Raw genomic sequence first — 20,046 nt, 5'->3', positions numbered from 1 at the left:
CACGAAAAGAGTTTTTGTGGACTAAGGTTAGGGCTTGCAACCACACACTTCAAAGAACTTTGGAGATCATAAGATAGAAGATGGCCCGGCTACCAAAATGGCGTACCCTCTATAGAAACAAGATTGAGTACGCCAAACGAAACATCTAGTCAGTGTATACTGGATTCTGAAGAAGAGTCTGTTCAACATCTGGTGATCGTAATTCATGGTAATGTTTTAGGCGTTGTCCATTGACTTGAAATTCACTGTTATCTTTTGGATTAAGCAAAGAGATTTCCTCATAATGTTTCACAGCTGACATAATGAAAGGACCAGACCATCGTGTTTTCAATTTACCACGAAAGATGTGTAATATGGAGTTGTACAGTAAAACTTTTTGGCCAATTTTGAAATCCTTACGCAAAATGTGCTTGTCGTGCACTCTTTTCATATTAGCTTTGTAGGATTTCGAGAGATCATAAGCATCACTCCGAATCTCCTCCAGCTCATTTAATTGCAGTTTTTGCTTCTCGCCTGCCTCGATGATATTGTAATTGAGGCTTTTGATGGCCCAAAAGGCACGATGCTTAAGTTCAACTGGCAGATGACAAGGTTTTCCAAAAACAATGCGGTAAGGAGACATCCCTATAGGTGTCTTAAATGCTGTTCGGTTGCCCACAAGGCATCCGACAAGCGGAGAGACTAGTCCTTCCTTGAGAGGTTGACAGTTTTCTCCAGAATAGACTTTATCTCTCTGTTGGAGACTTCCACCTGGCCACTCGTTTGTGGGTGGTATGGAGTAGCAACCTTGTGAGTAACCCCATATTTCTTCATTAAAAACCCAAAAAATTTGTTACAAAATGTGTACCCCATCACTAATGATAGCTTTGGGAACACCAAAGCGAGAAAATGTTTTCTTTACAAATCTCACGATAGTCTTATGGTCATTTGAGCGACATGCGAGTGCCTCAATCCATTTGGACACATAGTCTACAGCGACTAAAATATATAGAAAACCTTGAGAAATAGGGAAAGGTTCCATAAAATCAATGCCCCAAACATCAAAAATTTCCACAATCAAGATAGGATTTAGGGGCATCATATTTCGTTTGGTAATTCGACCTAGGTGCTGACAACGAATGCAAGCTATGCAATGTTCGTGTGCATCGCGAAAAAGGGTGGGCCAGTAAAAACCACATTGTAACACCTTGGCCGCAATTTTCTTCCCACTTAAATGACCTCCGCAAGATTGTTCATGGCAAAAGGATAATACGTCGGTGTGTTCCCAGTCGGGAATGCAGTGACGAATGAGTTGGTCGGAACAATACTTAAAGAGGTAGGGTTCATCCCAGAAATAATATTTTACAGTGGATAAGAACTTTTTATGATCAGGACGTGACCAAAAGGAAGGGACTTCCTCAGTAACTAGGTAGTTAACGATATCCGCGTACCATGGGGATGAGAAAATAGAGTACAAGTATTCGTCCGGGAAGGAATCACCGATAGCTTTAGAATCACTATCGATGTCACCAACCAGCCTTGATAAATGGTCGGCTCACGACATTTTGGTTCCTTTCTTGTCTTTGATTTCCGTGGTGAATTCTTGTAAGAGAAGGATCCAGTGGAACAATCGTTGTTTTCGTCCTTTTTCCGCAGTAAGTACCGAATTGCTGTATGGTCAGTATATACGATGGTCAATGTTCCAACTAGGTAGGGGCGAAACTTATCCAAAGCATAGACAACAGCTAGGAACTCTTTCTCAGTTGTGGTATAATTACGTTGAGTGTCATTAAGAGTTTTACTAGCGTAGTAAATGACAATGGGTTTGTCGTCACGTCATTGGCCTAGCACGGCACCAATAGCAAAGTCGCTAGCGTCACACATCAATTCGAATGGTTGAGACCAATCAGGGGGTTGAATGATAGGAGGGGTAGTCAGAGCGGTTTTTAGAGTATCAAAAGCTTGTTTGCAATTGAAATTGAAGTCGAATACTGCATCCTTAAGCAGGAAATTGGTTAAGGGGCAAGTGACTTTAGAAAAATCCTGAATGAATCTCCTGTAAAACCCAGCGTGGCCTAAAAAGGCACGGATATCACGAACTGTACGTGAGAAAGGTAGCGAAGAAATTTTAACAATTTTAGCTTTATCGACCTCTATCCCGTCTTTTGAAACAATATGACCTTGAACAAGTCCCTTGGTAACCATGAAATGACACTTCTCCCAATTGAGTACCAGATTTTTCTCTTCGCAACGCGTTAATACTTTAGAAAGGTTGGATAAACAGTTGTTAAAGGAATTTCCGTAAATGGAAAAGTCGTCCATGAAGACTTCCATATAACGTTCCACCATATCACTAAAAATGTGAAGCATGCAGCGTTGGAAAGTGCCTGGGGCATTACAAAGACCAAAAGGCATTCGTCTGTATGCAAAGGTTCCAAAGGGACACGTGAACGTTGTCTTTTCTTAATCGGCGGGATCGATGACAATTTGGAAGTATTCGGAATAGCCATCAAGAAAACAGTAGTAAGCATAACCGGCTAAACGTTCTAGCATCTGGTCAATGAATGGGAGAGGGAAGTGATCTTTATGGGTTCTGGCATTAAGTTTGTGATAGTCAATGCAAATTCTCCATTTCAAAGGAATGCGAGTGGAGATGCACTCACCATTTTCATTTTATACAACTTGAATGCCGGACTTTTTGGGAACAACGTGGATAGGACTAACCCAGTCACTATCTGAGATAGGGTATATGATACCCGCATCAAGTAAACGTAAAACTTCCTCTCTCACTACTTCCTTCATGGCGGGATTAAGGAGGCGTTGTGGTTCTCGCGATGTCTTTGTGCCGTCATCAAGATGTATACGATGCGTGCATATGCTAGGGTCTATTCCCTTGATATCATCTAAGGACCATCCGATAGCGGAGCGGTGTTCACGAATGACATGAATCAAACGAGCCTCTTCGTCTGTAGTCAAGTGAGCAGAAATTATTATAGGGTGACTACCATCGAGATCGAGATGCACGTACTTCAAATCAGAGGGTAGAGGTTTTAAATCCGGAGTTGGAGGATTGGGGATCAAGGATTCGTGAGGGATCATCTCTTCAATGGAAAAGAGCGAATCCGGTTCTTCGAATCGGTTTGCACCAAGCATTAGGGTCAATAGTGGTATGCGACTCTAATAATGCATGGACATCCCTTTATGTAATGAAGTCATCGTCAAACTCGAATTATCAAAAGAAAGAAATTGGTGTATCTCATCCGGGGAAAAGAGTTTGTGAAATAATCATGTTCCGGACTATCAACCGGGCTAATCTAAGCCCTCCATTATAGGATCGGAAAATTGTTTCATTAATTTGAACACGTTGAGTTCGGAGTAAAGGTTCGAAAAGACAATGTCATTGAACCGTCCGACAATTTATGAGAGCGTTAGCGATTGCAAGAAAAGGGCGCCCCAAGATGATAGGGATGGAGTCACGAGGCTACTTCAAGATCTAGAATGACAAAATCCACCGGGTAGTAAAAATCTTGGACCTTTACTATAACGTTCTCTACTATGCCTTTTGGGTACTTGATGGATCGATCCGCGAGTTGCAGAGTCATATTGGTAGGTTTTAATTCATGAAGACCTAACTGCTTAAATAAGTAGTAGGGAAGTAGGTTAACACTGGCACCTAGGTCTAAAAGTGCAGTAGTGGTATACTTGTCATGGCGTGCATGGTACGGTTGGTAGGCACTGGTCCTTGTACTTTACCACACCATTGGTAGTGGTAATCGAGGGAAACTACTCAGTGAGGAACGCTTGTTGAGGTACATTCGTACGTCGTTTGGTGGTGCACATGTCCTTCAAAAACTTGGCATGCTTGGGCAAATGCTTTAGCGCATCTAAGAAAGGTAAGTTTATGGTCAAATTTTTGAAGGTTTCACGGATCTCATCAAAATGTTCATCATGTTTGTTCTTTACCAAATGAGCAGGGAACGGAGCTTTTGGACAGAATCGCGATATAAGGATCAGTGGCGTCTTTCCCTAGGGACGTAGGTGTAGATTTTGAAGGTACAACTTCGTCCGTTATAGGTTGCGAGGTAGGAGTTGGAAGGACGTCAGTCGTGACTTCCGTTAATTCCTCGTCTGGCATACGTAAATTATTGTCGATGGTTCGGCCAGAACAAAGAGTGGTAATGGCATTTATCTCACCCTGGCTTGGATTACTAGGTCCTGGTGCATTATTGAGTTCAAAGGCAGTGTTTGTAGGCTTAGGGTTTGGAACTGCTTGGCCAGGGAACACGCCCTTTTGACTTTTATCCTGAGCTAACGGTGAAAGAGATTGGATAGAAGCTAGGATTTGATTCTCATTGATTCATGTATGTTAGGAAGGTTTCAGCCCGTTTTATCTACCGTGGATTGTACCAAAAGAGTAGCGGGAACTAGTTCACGGTTATTATTTCACGAGTTGATTTTGGTAGTCATATCCTTGATTAAGCGGGAACAAGGTTGCGGTTGTTTTGGTACCTTATATTTGCGTTGTTGGGAAAATTACTTTGCCCTTTTTGGAATTGTGGAGGATTTCCTTGATGATAGGAATTGTAGTTCGCGGGTGGTCGTCTGAGGACGCGTTGTTGCCACGAAGGAGCTTGTTGTTGGACGGGGTGCCCAAGCTAAATTCGGATGTTGTCGCCAAGGTGCATTAGGGATGTTGAAAGCACAAGCCTCTTGAGAAGGTTGGGGAGGACACTCGTATACCAAAGGACAATAAGAATCGGTGCTTTCGGGACTTAAACAAAGAGGGCATGGGGAAGCGTTGGCGACCATGACTGTTTGGGTTTGTTTGTTCATTTACTTGTACCGAAAAAAGCATAAACCTTTTGTTTAGGGACTCGATTAGAGTTTTAATTCGGATCGGGTTTGACCTCAAACATAGGCGTAACTTTGGTAGAGTATCTTTAGAAGATCTAGAAGAATCGTGTTTTCCCAATGGGTGCTTCGCGGAGGCCTGTTTCAAGAAAAGTGTATGCTTCAAGATGGCGCCCTTGTCCATGAAACAACCGCCGTTCATGATATCTAATGTTTCCTTTTGATGGTCGAGAGACCATTAAAGAATGGAACGGACTAATACTGGCGGTGTCGAGTTGATGATGGGGACATTCGAGAAGTAGATCGATAAATCGCTCCACGCTCGAAAAAGGATTCACAGGGGTCCGGGCGAAAAAGAATTGAATCTTTTGAAGCATTTCGTAGTTTTCTTCCGGTATAAAACTTTATCATGAATGCTTGAACAAGTTTAGCCCATGTGTCAATGGATTGCGGCTTGTCCGGTGAGCCAAACCGAAGCTTTATCGCCTAAGGTGAAGGGAAACAACCTAAAGCAAGACTTGTTCGTTGGTAACGGCCGGATGGCGGAAAGTGGTGACTACTTGTTGCATCCGATGAAGATGATTGTATGGTTTTTCATGGTCTAACCCATGGTAAAAGGTAACAAACCGAAAATGTTTGGCGGAATCTGAAAATCACCTACAATCGCGATCGAGTTTAATACAGAAGCGTGTCCTTCCCGTAAAGGCAAGATAGAAATCGAAAGGGGTTTCTCATTTGTGAGATTTTCCTCGACCATAATTAAAGGAGATAATGGCAATGGAGATGTTTGACGAGGTTGATTTACGGAGGAGGGACTATGTCTAGGAGATAACATAAATAATTGTTTCTTATATTTTCGACGATGATATGTAAGTTCTAATTCCTTATGTTTACCAGACCGTAGTCTCATACAAATATAGATTTTAATTTAAGGCTCATAAGGAACGAACAATGACTGGAGGTTTTAGAATTTAGGAAGGAGGGAGTTGAAGCACGTCTTCCTGAGCTGTTGCTAACTCGAGCAGGGAAGCTAGGATAACGTGTGAATATTCCAGTAGCCAGGTCACCTGAGAGAATTGAGGGAGGTTGTTCGTGCTAGCACGTTCCTTAATTAGGCAACCTCAATTTTTTTTTTTTTCAAGTTTCCTAGGCACTGATGGAATAGGATGATGATTTATGATGGTGTATTATGCGGGGTGTTATTAAAATGATTTAGATGAAATTTTTAATTACTATGATTTTTTATTTTTTTATTTATTTATTTATTATTATTTTTTTTTTGTTTACGTAATTAATGTATTATGGAGACGTGATTACAAAATATGCAATTAAAACGATAGATGTCAAAATAGAAACTAACTAACATATACTAGTTTACGCAGAAAATCTACCCATGCAAATATATATTACCTATACGTGCAACTATGTGCAAGTTATACGTGAGTTAGGGGAATGTCGAGAATGAACTCATGCAATTGAATACTGCGTACGTGAATTGATGTAACATACACATACAAAAATATTCTAAGCAGGTGGTTTGGCGCTACGCATATATCAAAATATATTCGAATCATATTAATTGTGTTACGTGAATATGTAATGACGAACCACCTTTACATGCACTGAGTTCTCATGCCAACATACAAATATACGAGGTAAAATAGGTTATAGCAAATAATATCATCGACAAAGTTTGAGGAGTTTAAGAGTTTGAAACCTGGCGTCCCGCGATTCCTCGTATAGCGATCGACTACTCCCGAGCTTATGCTTACTAGCAAAACAGGACCAAAGAGCCCAAAAGAGTACTGAAAAGAAAAGTGGCATGTACCTGAAAACCGGAGTGTTGATACTCCAGGTTAGTCTCGCGTGCTACTAATTCAGTCTCGTCGTCAGAGACTCTTTGTCTGCATCAAGATTTTCAAATTCCTACGGAGTAGTTAGACTGTGCTAATGAAAATAAACAAACTTGGTGCACAGATATTTGTTAGTAGAAAAAGTTAAGGTAAACTGTTCCGTAACTCGTTAGTATTGTAATAGAAATAAAAATTAAAAAGATGAGGAGGTAGGGGAGGGGGTTTTTATGGATGTATTCCAGTTATTACGTTAAGTCCAGAGTCCTTCGGCGTGCAGCGGTGCCATTTGATAAACGTGTATTTTTCTCAAACGTTTATTGGTTTCAGTTACTTATTTTCTTAAGTCCGAGGTCCATAGTCCAAAGTTCGAAGTCCAAAGACCCAAGTCCAAAGTCCAAAGTCCAAAGTCCAACATTCGTATAGTCGTACGTTTTAGTCAAGTTACCTTACTCACGTGGGATTGGTAGGATAGGTCGAGTAAGGGATCGTCCAAACCTTAGGGCTCGGATAGGTTCACAACTGGAATTACAATTTTTGGTGAGTAGGATTTTTAGGTTTTTTAATTGGTTTAATAAATTTTGCGGTAATGCAATTAATGTAAATTACTACGGTGATTTTTATGTAGGTAAACAAAGGTGGAGAAACAGGAAGAGAGTTAATCATGCTCATGCAAGAATCATTTTTAACAGTTTTATTACCAAATCACTACATCTCTAGTTCGTCTCGTTTAGAGAGCGGCGCCGAAAGTATTGATCCCTAGTGCATGCCCACATCTCTAGGTCGCATTTCATTAGCATAAGGAGTTTCAATAATACCTCATCTACGGTATATTATTTCAGCTCTCGACTCGATTTCACATCACCGGCCGAATGGAGAGTCATCCCGACACCGAGAGTCGCTAGAGACTGTCTTGGAGCATCGCTGATCCAACTTTGTCTGATCTCGATCATTTTGGGACCGGATGTCAATTCTATGCCTAATTCTTAAGTAGTGATTCTAGAATATTAACGAAGTCAATCCGGATTTTCACACGAAGTAAAGATAACCCTCCGGTGGGGATTAGCTTCATGGTCATAGAAGGAATAATAAAACTTGTATACATTAAGTAAATAAATGCATGATAGAAATTAAACTAGAAAAGAAATGATTTATTAAGGGTAAAATAACTTACGATTATTTAAGGCTCTTTGAAATGGAAATGGCGGAATGTAAGTCTTGAAGAAGAAAATCTAACTAAGCGGAAGCTAAAGCATTAATATCTTTGAAGGGATAATAATGAAGGCGACCCCCCTCATATATATAGCCGATCTGGGGAGTGTTATCCGTGAATGTTTTAGATTTTGGTTTTATGCTAATTGAATGGTTCGAAACAAAACTTTGTTTTAACCTGTTTTTAATTTTTGTCTTTTTCTTTGATTTAAAGTTTTGTTTTAGCTCATGTCAATTCAAAACCACCTAGTTTGAATTGGTGCGTCTTCTCTCTTGCCAGGTAGTATCAAATTGAAACCATCTTTTGCCACCGCCCTATCGACTCATCATGCCTACGGGCCCTTGAGAATGGATCCACCTCATCATGCCGATTTTTGGGTTTTACAACTTTTTGTCCCTTGTTTGAGTTAAATTAAGCCCGTCGCTATGGATCATCTAAATTTATCCGATTCATTGTCACCAAATGCAGTGCGGGTTTAAAATGGTATACTTGAAAAAACTTAGTTCGTGTTTTAAAACGTCGTCCGGAAAAAAAGCGAAAAAAGCGTGGGGCATAAAAAGCGGGTTTAAAAGCGGTAAAAGCGGGTTTAAAGCATAATATCATATTTAAAAGAAAGCGGTAAAACCGATGATAAATAATATAATAGATAAGGAGTTTGATTTTCTTTGGGAAAAAAAAATAGACACATAAAATAAAAATAATAATAATACAAATGAAAGAAAATTCAAATACATGAAAGTATCAAATTATCATTACTCATCCAAATACTAGAAGTTTTAGATTCAATTGCCAAAACACTATTCAAAATAAGATACTACTAATTACCAACCATAATGGCATAATTAAATTACTACAAATAAGTTAATAACTTTAAAATTTTTAATTAATTATTAATAGTCTAAAGCAAAATAGAATGGTCTCAATAAGTCAATCTAAGCCCACTCTTCAAAAGGTTCAAAACCCTTTTCTTTTCTAGCATTTTCTTTTAAAAAAAAAAAAAAAAAAAAAAAAACGATTTTCAAAATCTAAATTTATTAAAATTTAAAAAGCGGGTTTAAATCGTTTAAAGCGGGTTTTTATTTTGTTGAAAAACCGGGTTTTAAAGACCGGTTTATCTCGGGTTTTAAAAGCGTTTTAAACCGTATTTTGACAATGATCCGATTTGAGTCGGAAGTTTCTTTGCTTTTTATTGTGGACCCTTCACGGGTTTTGTTCTTTTGGAAAGGCTCTAGGAAACTCCAAATATTCCCGGGGTTGATGGGAAACTCAAATATTCAGTATTCACTAGCCAGCTTCACTAGCCAAGCGTCGGCATCTAGATTTATCGATTTGAGCTTGAAGTTTCTTCGCTTCTTTATATGTGGACCCGCTCTGTACTGGTTTTGTTCTTTTGGAAACTTCGGCTCTAGTCAGGCTTTGTTGGGCTTCACGGGGGTTGAGTGGGAAACTTCAAATATTCTCGTATTCCTGTACTTCGATGCATGTTTTATCACTATATTTATTTTAATTGCGGAATCCTGCAAAAGTACGAAAATATAATTATTACATGATTATTAAACACATAATCGACCAAAATGTTATGTCTCTCGGGGTTTAATATTACAGTTTTGGGTGCTTATCAGATATATTCTGACAAACTCCACATTTAAAGTGTCAAAGAGAATCCAGCAGGTCAGTCTAGTAGAACCATAGGAACAGAATTATCAAACTAAATCCTTAAAGTTTATTTTCACCACAAACTTAAGCCAAGTGTAAGAAAATATAGCAAGCCAAGAAAACTTGATTAAATTGTGCAGTTAAAGCAAGTTCAAGCATTTATTAAGTGAAATCAGTTTTCATCTTAGAAACTTTTCAAGAAATTGATGGCGGATGCCTAAACTTATTAATTTATTGGTTCAAGAAATCAATATGATCGATAAAACAATGTCCGCAAGGGCTCACATTGTAAAATAAATAAATTACATTATAGTCACCATCTTTGAAATATCTCTCGGCTCACATTAGCGGTGTATTTCTCGCTTACTGTTGAGTGGTGTATTTCTAAAGATGACCAAGTTAGCGGTGTATTTCTAGCTTACCCGTTGAGCGGATCACGACCCGATGTATGTTATTAGGTTGGGAATATACCCCTTTCATTTCATTGAAAACTACACCTAAAATTGACAAAAGAAAAGAGTTTAAAAGTAAGAAAATGATGAAAGAATAACTGTTTAATCATTCAAAACTCGTGTCACCTGAAAAGACAAAATACAAAAGTTTTTTTTTTCTTCTAAATCGATTATAAGATTGAAACCTTTAAAAGATATATTTTCTCAAGGATTGTTAAGCTCGTAATGCCAACCCTCTTGCTGAAATGTCCGAAAGTCCTCCACACATTTGGGGAAGAAAACAAACATCAAGGTACACATCGACTAAATTGTAGAAATCCTTAAGTAGAAACACAAAATCCTTGAGTTAATACGAAGATACATTTAAGACTAAGCATAAACGGATATAAAATTTTCTTCACCTTAGTGTTTGTGGAAGCAAAAGCGGGTAGCAAGTCCTATCGGGATACGTAAATGCATTCAAAAATGTGTTTAGACTCCCTTTCAATAACTCAATGAACGGTTCCTTCAAAGGATATTTCCTTGACCCACACAACACACTATGTTCTAGTATGTGAGGAATTCCAGTTGAGTCCTTTCTGCATTTAAATTGCTATCACCATTTAATTGGGCCTAATGCACTTACAAAAAAACCAAAGAGATGAATAATTAAATTAAAAACTTACGGAGGAGTGCGAAAAACGATACCAAAGACTTTATTCTCATCATCATTAGAAACGGACATGACTTCACAACCAGTCTTCTTATGTCTAAAGAGAACAGCTTTAGATTTACATTCATTAATAACTTGTTCAGACACTTTCTCAAAACCCAAGTTCTCAGCTGCCTCATCTTCAACCCTACCACCAATATCTTAAAAAAACAAACAAATTAGTTTTTTAATATATATAATAAAGAAAAAAAAAAGAGGATTGATATATAAAAGAAAATGAACTTGGAGAGATGTTAGGAGAAGTTGAGACAAAGATTAACCTTGAAAGAGAAGAGAAGTTGTGTTTTTTAAAGTGGAAAGAAGGTGATGTGGAGGAGAGAAAAGCAAGTTGCAGCCGCTGTGGTGGTGGCCATGGCTTGAGGCTAATGTGTACCAAGTGTGGTGGTAATGGCGGTGAATAACAAGTGGTTTTTTTTTTTTTTTTTTTTTTTTTTTTTTGGTGAAGAGTTTTGTTTTTTTATCTTTGTTTATGTTACGAACAATTTTTTAAACCGAATTATGGTAAAATCTGATGTGTCATTCTCAGAGAAAAAAGGGAGGCTGACGTGGGTCGCTGGGAGCATTTTCCACTACTCTTATTAGTTAACTTTCTAGGTACTGACTTTACGATAATAGCCACTGGGAGTACCAGATACATATCCAACGTCCTTGAAACAAACTCGTCCTTGTTTAAAAGCTTAATCCAAGAATATAAAAAGTCAAAACAAGATTCTCCTAAAAACATGGGCTTGATGAAGAGGTTTGAAGGAAAAGTAGCAATAGTAACAGCATCAACACAAGGTATTGGTTTCGGCATAGCAGAACGTCTTGGACAAGAAGGAGCATCTGTTGTTATCTCTTCTCGCAAACAGGTTCGTGGCTGGCCTTGTGTCATTTTTTTTTTTTTTTTATGAAAATTTGAGATGTGCTTTTGTTATTGAGTTTTTCGCAGAAGAATGTGGATGAAGCAGTTGAGAATCTTAGAGGTAAAGGGATTGAGGTTTTTGGGGTTGTTTGTCATGTGTCTAATGCGCAGCAAAGAAAGAATCTTATTGACAAGACTATTGAGGTTTGCAATTTTTTCTTTTTGGTTCTTGAAATATTTGATAGTTTTATAATCAATTTTGTTATATAATTTGTGTTAGTTTGGATGTTATGATATTGTGTTACTATGGTGTGATTGGTTGTTAGATTACTGATCTATGACTGATTTGGGATAACTTCTACTTGGAATGAAAAATAGGCTTCTTTGTCTAGGGATTCCTATTATGTTTTTTGCCTTAGTGTTTAATTTTAGTACACCTTGTTGAATTGCAAGTTACTCTTTAAGGTCGAACTTGTAGAGGGAGGCTTCAACAATGTATACCAGGTCCAACACACACCATCCCACAAACATGCAGTGGACTTGTTAAAATTCCCCCTCAATGGGAACACGGGTCACACACATCCAGCAACACACCTTTGTTTTTGAGTTTGACTGAGATCTTTGTTTTGGTCCACAAAATGCTTGTTCTCATCACCGGTGGTGTTTAAGGTACTGGGTTGCTGATAATTGCTTTATTGTTGCTGTATCTTTCTTTCTCTCTCTAATCCTTATTTTGCTTTGCATGTACACCAACTTTAGCCAGAATTTAAACACACGATTCTTTTAGTAGTATCTTTATGGGACCTTTTGCGTTTTGTTTTATCTGATATAGAACACATATCACGATAAAATGATTTGAATGATTTACTAGAAAGATGGGAATTTCACCCCTATTTTATCGAATGCAGAATCGACGGCCTATCTATATGGTATACGTTTGTTTTTTGTGAATTTGAAATAAAGAAAAAAACAACAACTTGTCTGCTCGGAAGAGCCTCCGAATATTCTGGTCTAAAATCAATGATCAGTTTTGATATTTTGGAATTCGAACAGAGAAGAGATCAATAAGCACATGACATTAAAAAAAAAAAAAAAGATACGGGAATTGCCCCATAAGTAACTGTGCATGAAAGCCAAATGGATTGAAAGATTCATGTTTGGTTCGGGAAGAGATCATAATTTTTTTAAAATTAATTGAGAGGTAATGTTCTTTCATTAAGAATAAGTCAATATCCAGACACTTCTAGTATAGTTTAACCAGAATCATGCCACAAAGAAACGCTTCAATAATGGGACCACTAAGCTTCCTCTTATTCTACACCAAAGCACAAAGTTTGAATTTTTTCTGCTTTCGCAAAATTAATATGATTCGGTAACTACATAAGGAGTAACGTTCTTTGATAGTTATTTCTCAATTCGCATTTAATGTTTTATTTTCCTGGCAACTTCTGGATATTTCTGCTCTGATACTTCGATTATTTTTTCTGCTTTATGGATATCTTAACAAAGTAAAAGTTTCACAACTATTTTACGGTGTCATGCTTTTTGCTTATGATCACATGAGGTCCTAACTGATGATCTTGGTGGTTTGTCTGCAGAAATATGGGAGAATAGATGTAATTGTATCCAATGCCGCTGCCAATCCATCTGTTGAATCCATTTTGGACACTAAAGAATCCGTCCTTGATAAGCTCTGGGAGATCAATGTTAAAGCTTCAATACTTCTCTTAAAGGTGATTGATGCCTATGTTACTTCATTTCCTATCAAGTAGACCAATGATATACTTATTTACAGAGCCATGAGTGCATTCCCAAAGTCTGCATAACACTGCAGTAAAATTATGTGATTGCTAAAAACAAAGAAGAAAGTTTGGAGCTATAAGAGAGAAAAGACAGAACAACCTTAATTGGTTTCGGCCTCCTTTCACACTCCTTATATAGGAAAAGTAGTCGATTAATAATATAGGAATGTAAAAAAAAAATTGGTTTCGGAGGGGAGAATTGTCCCAACTGCCCCTTAGAACTCTATTAACTACTAAGGACAAAAAATAGGAGACCAGTTATCACTATATGTCTTGTTTGCATCTTGTTGTATATTTTGGAAAATATGGTTGGATTGTTGGCAGTTATGAAAATCATTTTGCATAAGAGATTAGTTGGCAGGATAATATGGCAATGGTTGGCCACATTTCTGTAATATTAGCAATATGTTTTGCTGAGAGTCTCACTGTAATCTGTTCCCTTGCACAGGATGCATCACCTCACTTGCAGAAGGGATCATCAGTTGTTTTTATTTCTTCAATCGCGGCTTATCAACCGCAGGGAGGCATGGCCATGTATGGAGTGACAAAAACAGCTCTTCTTGGACTTACCAAGGTATGTTTGTGAAATTCACATTTTTGTTGGATGCTGTTTTATGTGAGGGTTTTGGACTCCAAATACATATATATTTGAAGTATGTGTGAATGTGTGAATGTAAGCATCATTCACTTTGTTTTTTTTTTGATTGGCAAACTAAATTTTGGAGATGCAAGGATTTCATCCACTTTGTTATCTTAGACTGGACCCACAAGTCTCTATTTGATGACTAAACCAACTGATCAATCTAAATCATTGAATTGGTGTCTCCTCTATTTGGCGAAGCAGAGCTAGAAATAATGAAGATCTTTGCACCATTTACATTTTATGTCTTTAAACAATGAGAGGTGGTTGGAGAAGGTTTTGGAATTGTTATGCATTTAACATTCTTTTCGTGTTCTTTTAGGCGCTTGCAACTGAAATGGGACCCAATACTAGAGTCAATACTGTTGCTCCTGGGTTTGTACCCACACACTTTGCAGACTACATTACAAAAGATGCATCCGTAGTAAGTGATATTTCATCCATCTCCTTTGCCTTTTTTGTTTTTTATGTGTGCTTCATGTTTCCTCTTAATATATTTGGTTGAGGCCATTTTGTTCATACTGATTTGTTTTGTGCAATCAAAATTGAATACAACCTTGGATTCCTGTAATAATAGATAATAATACTTTGTCATGTATGTCAGTAATTACATGGATTATCTTTTGAACTTGTTTGGAAGGCCACATTAAAATCTTCAAACTGATAGCTAATTTTGCATCGTTTAAGTAAAGTGCTCCTGTTTGTCTAGTTCGACATTTCTCAACATATATCGTAAACTACTAATTTTGGCAACTAGCATTATTTAGTAGTTTGTTGTCTCCTATTAGAATTAGGATGGGTTTCTATTTTCAATTACTTGAAGTCCAAGGAACCACATCTATAAGTATGGATTCTCTATTGTTTTGTAGAATGAACCATTGTGATTATTATCAATTGAATTGAAGTTTATTTTATTCTATCATCTTATTATCTCTTTCTCCATAATTTTCATCTTCTTCTTATCTGAATTTTCTCTAATTCATATGATCTCTTATTCCTTTTTCTTCTTTTTCTTCTCTAAGTAAGATTTCCATATCTCATTCTTCTAAAATACTACCTTGTTCATCATTAATTGGTCTCGAGCCAGGTTCTTTTTGGATTCCGATCTGAAAAGCGATCCACCACCACCAATTCTGTACCCACTTGAAATATGACTTGGTGGGATTATTCTCTCCCTCACCACACTATATCAGACATTAAAAGATCTACAAGGTCCATTCCTTGTTCTTCTTCATAACAAGAGTCAGTAACTCTTTAACTTGTGAATGCCTTTTCATCAAAAAGTGTTTTAAATCTTGTAAGGATGATTGCTGACCACCTTAGTAGTGAATTTCTTACTCACAATATACAAGAAATCCATACATACAATGACTATGTACAAACATCCATACATCTGGGTTCCGGCCTGGATAAGTGGTTTAATGATACAAATAATGACATTTCAGTTTTCTGTAGCCTAATGTTATGTAGTTTACGATGAAATGAATTGAAAATCATTTCAGATGGAATTACAGGTTTCAATATTAACTGCTCGTTTCTGCAATTCTGTGTTTGATCTATACTTTGGGAGAATCTTCACCTTATAGATATTCTGTTAAGTTCAAGGCTTATGCTATATTTTAATCGTGAAATGATACTTTGAACAGAGGAAGGCTATCGAAGAGAAGACTTTACTTAACAGACTTGGTACCACAGAAGACATGGGCGCAGCTACTGCCTTCCTGGCATCAGATGATGCTGCTTACATTACAGGAGAAACTTTGGTGGTGGGAGGAGGAATGCCTTCAAGACTTTAGAATTTTCATATTGAAGTAAACTTTGCCTAGTTTTGTGGCCAATAATAATTCTCTTCTATCCTCATCCTAGGCGAGCTCAATAAATCTTTTAATTCTCTTAGTGTTATCCTATTGATATTTCAGGTTTGCCTTATATCATTAAATACAAATTGTAATCAGAATAATAGCTGGACAAAATGCTTTTTACCAACTTAAATTTTGCTTCCTGAGAGCTTCTACATGTATACATTTGCTTCTTTCTGAAAAGCAAAGGGAAAATTAGATGGAAATTTGATTATGGTAGGTACACGCTACCCTTCGCTTAACAAGTTATATTTTGAACCAGTATGCATTTCTTTATTTTACTTCAGAACGCGCGTGGTAGCTTAATTTTAATTTTTTTAGGCATTCTCTACGATTAGCTCTCCATTGGAATGTACCATTATATTTAACTTTGTAGCAGAAAGTCACAGGAATTCACGCAGGCTGTTGCACAGGCTTCTATATTCCATGTTAGAGATGTCAGAGATTAGATTTTTTTTTTTTTTTTTTTTTACTCAACTTAAATAGTAAAGAACCCAGCCTCTCAATTTCTGAAAGTTAATTTGCAATTTCATTGCATTGTTGGGTAATAATGTAATTTTGAATTTGCGATTGCAAATGTCATCTGTGCGACATATTAGGATATTTGGTAAGTTGGGAGTGCAAAACGTGAATGTTAGAGCGTAAGAAACCAGTGGAAAAGTTTGGCTGTATAATAGGAAGTTCATGAGGTTACACTCTTGCGTGCAGTGGTCAAATGATTCCTTATGAGGGTTCCTTCGCACCAGTTTAGTGTGGAGAACAATGGGATTGGGGGTATCAAGAAGTTATGTTTGCACTATTTAAATGATAAATTGATTCATTGCTTCTGGAATATCAGAGCTGTATGAAATATGCGTGTCAGATCATCGGGTGATTAAAGCTTTAATTGTTCTCTCGACAATCGACGGCTACATTTTAATGATAAAAACAAATAAATACTGTGTGTGATGCGCACAAATTATTCTATTGACAGATCATCGTTGTTACATATATTAAAGATGATAGCATAAATTAGCTGGTCATTTATTTTAGAAGAAATAATCCACTATGAATTGGCAGGGGTGGTCTTTGTATGAAGTATGAACTGCTAAGGTAGAAAATGAGACACTTTGAATTTGGTGTCTCATTTAACAACCACCACCACCAGTGACGATAACTACTGGAGTGTGCTTGCGACGCTTCCTGCCAGGATTTTCATCTGGATCTTCACTGCAAGCCAGAATAACCATTGAAATTATTGAGATAGATGCAACAACCATGCAAAGCATAAGTACTGTTCCAGAAATATGAAACAGAGAACCCTCACTTCCTCCACTACCAATGACATCAAAAGCCCTAGCCATCTCTTATGTCTCAGCAACTGGACGATGTATTCAATGAAAATCTGGCGTCTTTATAGCCACTACATTTCCTTTTTCCGACAGAAAGTCAGTGATCAGATTATGCTTCTTCTTTATATTCAAACATTGTAGGCTTTCTTGTCCTGAAAGTTTAGATGTACCAAGAATGCCAAAACGTGTTGACTAAGAAGTTTTTCCACGTTAATCATTCAACAACAGATCAAATTCCAATTGGGCCTAATTTTGTGATCATAAGATGCATTCCATTTGTGGGTCTTTTAGGTTTTGGTCTTTCTAATTAAATAATGAATATTTGGAGTTTAGTCCTCTCTAATCGACTTATTAGGTTTTGGTCCTCCTAAATCGTCTTGACAAAACAATCAACTATGTTGACTGTTTGTAGGCAGCTAGTCAAAATAATTTAGGATGACCAAAGCGTAATAAGTTGATTAGTGCAGACCAAATCCTAAATACCAATTATTTAGGATGACCAAAACCTAAAAAATAATGAATTTTACTTGAAACTTGTTTCTTTATTCATTTATTTTCCAGTAATACTACACCGACCTACTTATTTGACATATTATTTGAACCTAGTGATGTGTCAAAAGTCATAATCATTGATTTACATAGAAATATGTGTCCGTGTATATTGCAATGCAAACCAACGTTATCCAAATAGTGAGAGTGCAATAGTAGGTCTAAAAAAGTAGGTCTGTGTAGCACTACTCTTTATTTTCGGCTAGATTACATGAGAATGGTGCATATAAGAAACTGTCCCTTACTCAGTGCAGCAATGAGTTCTTACATTGCTTACCTTAGTGATCATGGTGAATGTTGAACACCTATTACTTTTAAGAGGGCATGCAACTGAAAGTCTCATCTTGATTCTACCTAGTGAGTAACTTCATATATGTTCCATAACTTATATGTCATCTGTTATATTTATGTCTCTCAACTGAAAGCGTGTCATGCAGTAGGAAAGACATGTTTTGATAATTGGTACTATAAATAAGTTAATAACCACAATTCACAGTGAAGTTGTTAATCATTTATAAGAACTGAATGTGTGCTATCTTTTGTAGCTAGTACAAACCCTGATCTTATTATTAAAGTTGTTTCAATTATGAAAAAATCATTTATCATTAATCTCTTTAGATTGAATCATTAACCTCCAGACAATCATCCCAATGCAAGTAGACATGTAATGTCTTCGATAAATATTTAAGTAGGTAGACTAGCCAATCAATGAAGTCTCCCTAATACAACTTTAGACATATATAACTGCTACAACGTACTGAAGAGATCAATTGAGGAACATAAATATGACAGATAAGTTATGCATGGAACAGATATGAAGTTACTCACAAGGTGTAATCAAGACGAGACTTTCAATTTAATGCCCTCTTAAAAGTAATAGGTGTTCAGCATTCACCATGATCACTAAGGTAAGCAATGTAAGAACTCACTGTTGCACTGAGTAAATTACGCTTTCTTATCTTGTAATCTAGTTGAAAATAAGTGAAGAAAGAAACAACTTTCAAGTATAATTCATCATTTTTTAGGTTTTGGTCCTCCTAAATATTAATATTTGGGGTTTGGTCCGCACTAATCGATTTATTAGGCTTTGGTCATCCTAAATCATTTTGACTAACAACCTACACTTGGTTGACGATTACTCAAGACAACTTAGGAGGACCAAAGCCTAATAAGTCGATTAGTGAAGACCAAACCCCAAATACCCATTATTTAAGAGGACCAAAACCTAAAATATCCAAAAAATTATTAAGAAATCAAGAAATTGTGTTGTAGACGCCCGAATCTCCTCATGTTAGGATTTTTTTCACTCAATGTCTCATCTTCAAGTTACTCTGAATATTGAACTAGAGTTGGAATTTAAATGGGATATTTAGTTTTTGGGCGACTTTTTAATTGGATAATTTGCAGTTAGTCACTAATTAATATATTGTTTATTTGTATTTGGGACAAATTGGCGGTTGCCCATCTGTATTTTATATATCGACACATTTACTCTTAGGATCAAACTCTAATTTACACTTCAAGTTTGAGGGCTAAACCCTAATTTTGAGATAAAACTTGGGCATTTAATAAAGAGTGTAAATTTGTTCTAATTGCAATTGTATGCTCTAATTATGATACATCTTTCATGTAATTGGTAGTTGACCCTAAATATAATGACGACCAACTCTAAATTGCCATCAAATTAGCCGTTAATTGGGGTATACAATTTTATGTTCTTGGTATCATTAAACAATAACTTTAGGGTGTGCTAATATTCACCCCTTGTTACATTTATAAACTCACTCTTAAAAAATTATATCATTTATTATACCCGTCTATTCTTCCATCTCCCCCATTAGCATAAGCTCACCAATCACCACTGCCTCCTTGAAAGTTAAAACTCTCTAATTAGATAAACCAGCCACTCAAATATTCACTCTCATTTACCAACTTTTATTATATTCTAGTTTATACCTAATGATAGCGATTGAATCAACAATAGATTGTTCAACCCCATGACTAACAATGGTAATAAATAAATAATATATATATATATATATATATTGTTTATTACCATTATTTAGGCTTGAGATATTCCAATTTGAACAATACCTCACAATTATTTTAGTACAAAAGCTAATGAAAAGCAAACACCTTTTAACCTCTAAGTATAATAAGCACAACTTCAAACGTGTTCATAATTCATTTTGTTTTTACCACAAAAAAAAATCAATGCAATGATCGAAACTATTTAATTTGTACAATTATAGAAAATTTAATAATATGCATTTTGTTTTGCTTTCACCCATCACTTGGGGGTCATATT

At 36.6% G+C, this 20,046-nt stretch overlaps 1 protein-coding gene across 1 annotated transcript; it reads left to right on the top strand.

Moving 5' to 3' along the window:
- The first annotated feature begins 11,355 nt into the window (after positions 1 to 11,355).
- On the top strand, positions 11,356 to 16,064 carry IBR1 (indole-3-butyric acid response 1). The gene is made up of 6 exons (XM_086556886.1): positions 11,356 to 11,564; positions 11,645 to 11,761; positions 13,156 to 13,290; positions 13,808 to 13,933; positions 14,322 to 14,423; positions 15,646 to 16,064. Exons 1-6 carry the CDS (start codon positions 11,436 to 11,438, stop codon positions 15,793 to 15,795), a joined length of 759 nt encoding a protein of 252 aa, XP_086413012.1. The 5' UTR covers positions 11,356 to 11,435; the 3' UTR covers positions 15,796 to 16,064.
- The last annotated feature ends 3,982 nt before the right edge of the window (positions 16,065 to 20,046 follow it).

This window comes from Coptis chinensis, chromosome 4 (genome assembly GCF_015680905.1).
Source record: "Coptis chinensis isolate HL-2020 chromosome 4, ASM1568090v1, whole genome shotgun sequence".
NCBI lineage: Eukaryota > Viridiplantae > Streptophyta > Magnoliopsida > Ranunculales > Ranunculaceae > Coptis > Coptis chinensis.
The sequence above is the reverse complement of the archived record's forward strand: the minus strand, read 5'-3'. Positions and strand labels throughout refer to the sequence as shown.

Excerpts from the sequence above, each read along its gene's own strand:
- IBR1 (XM_086556886.1), top strand. The coding sequence starts at position 11,436 with ATGGGCTTGATGAAGAGGTTTGAAGGAAAAGTAGCAATAGTAACAGCA. Across the intron at positions 13,291-13,807 it reads CTTCAATACTTCTCTTAAAG|GATGCATCACCTCACTTGCA; the intron begins GTGATTGATGCC and ends TCCCTTGCACAG. Across the intron at positions 14,424-15,645 it reads TTACAAAAGATGCATCCGTA|AGGAAGGCTATCGAAGAGAA; the intron begins GTAAGTGATATT and ends TACTTTGAACAG.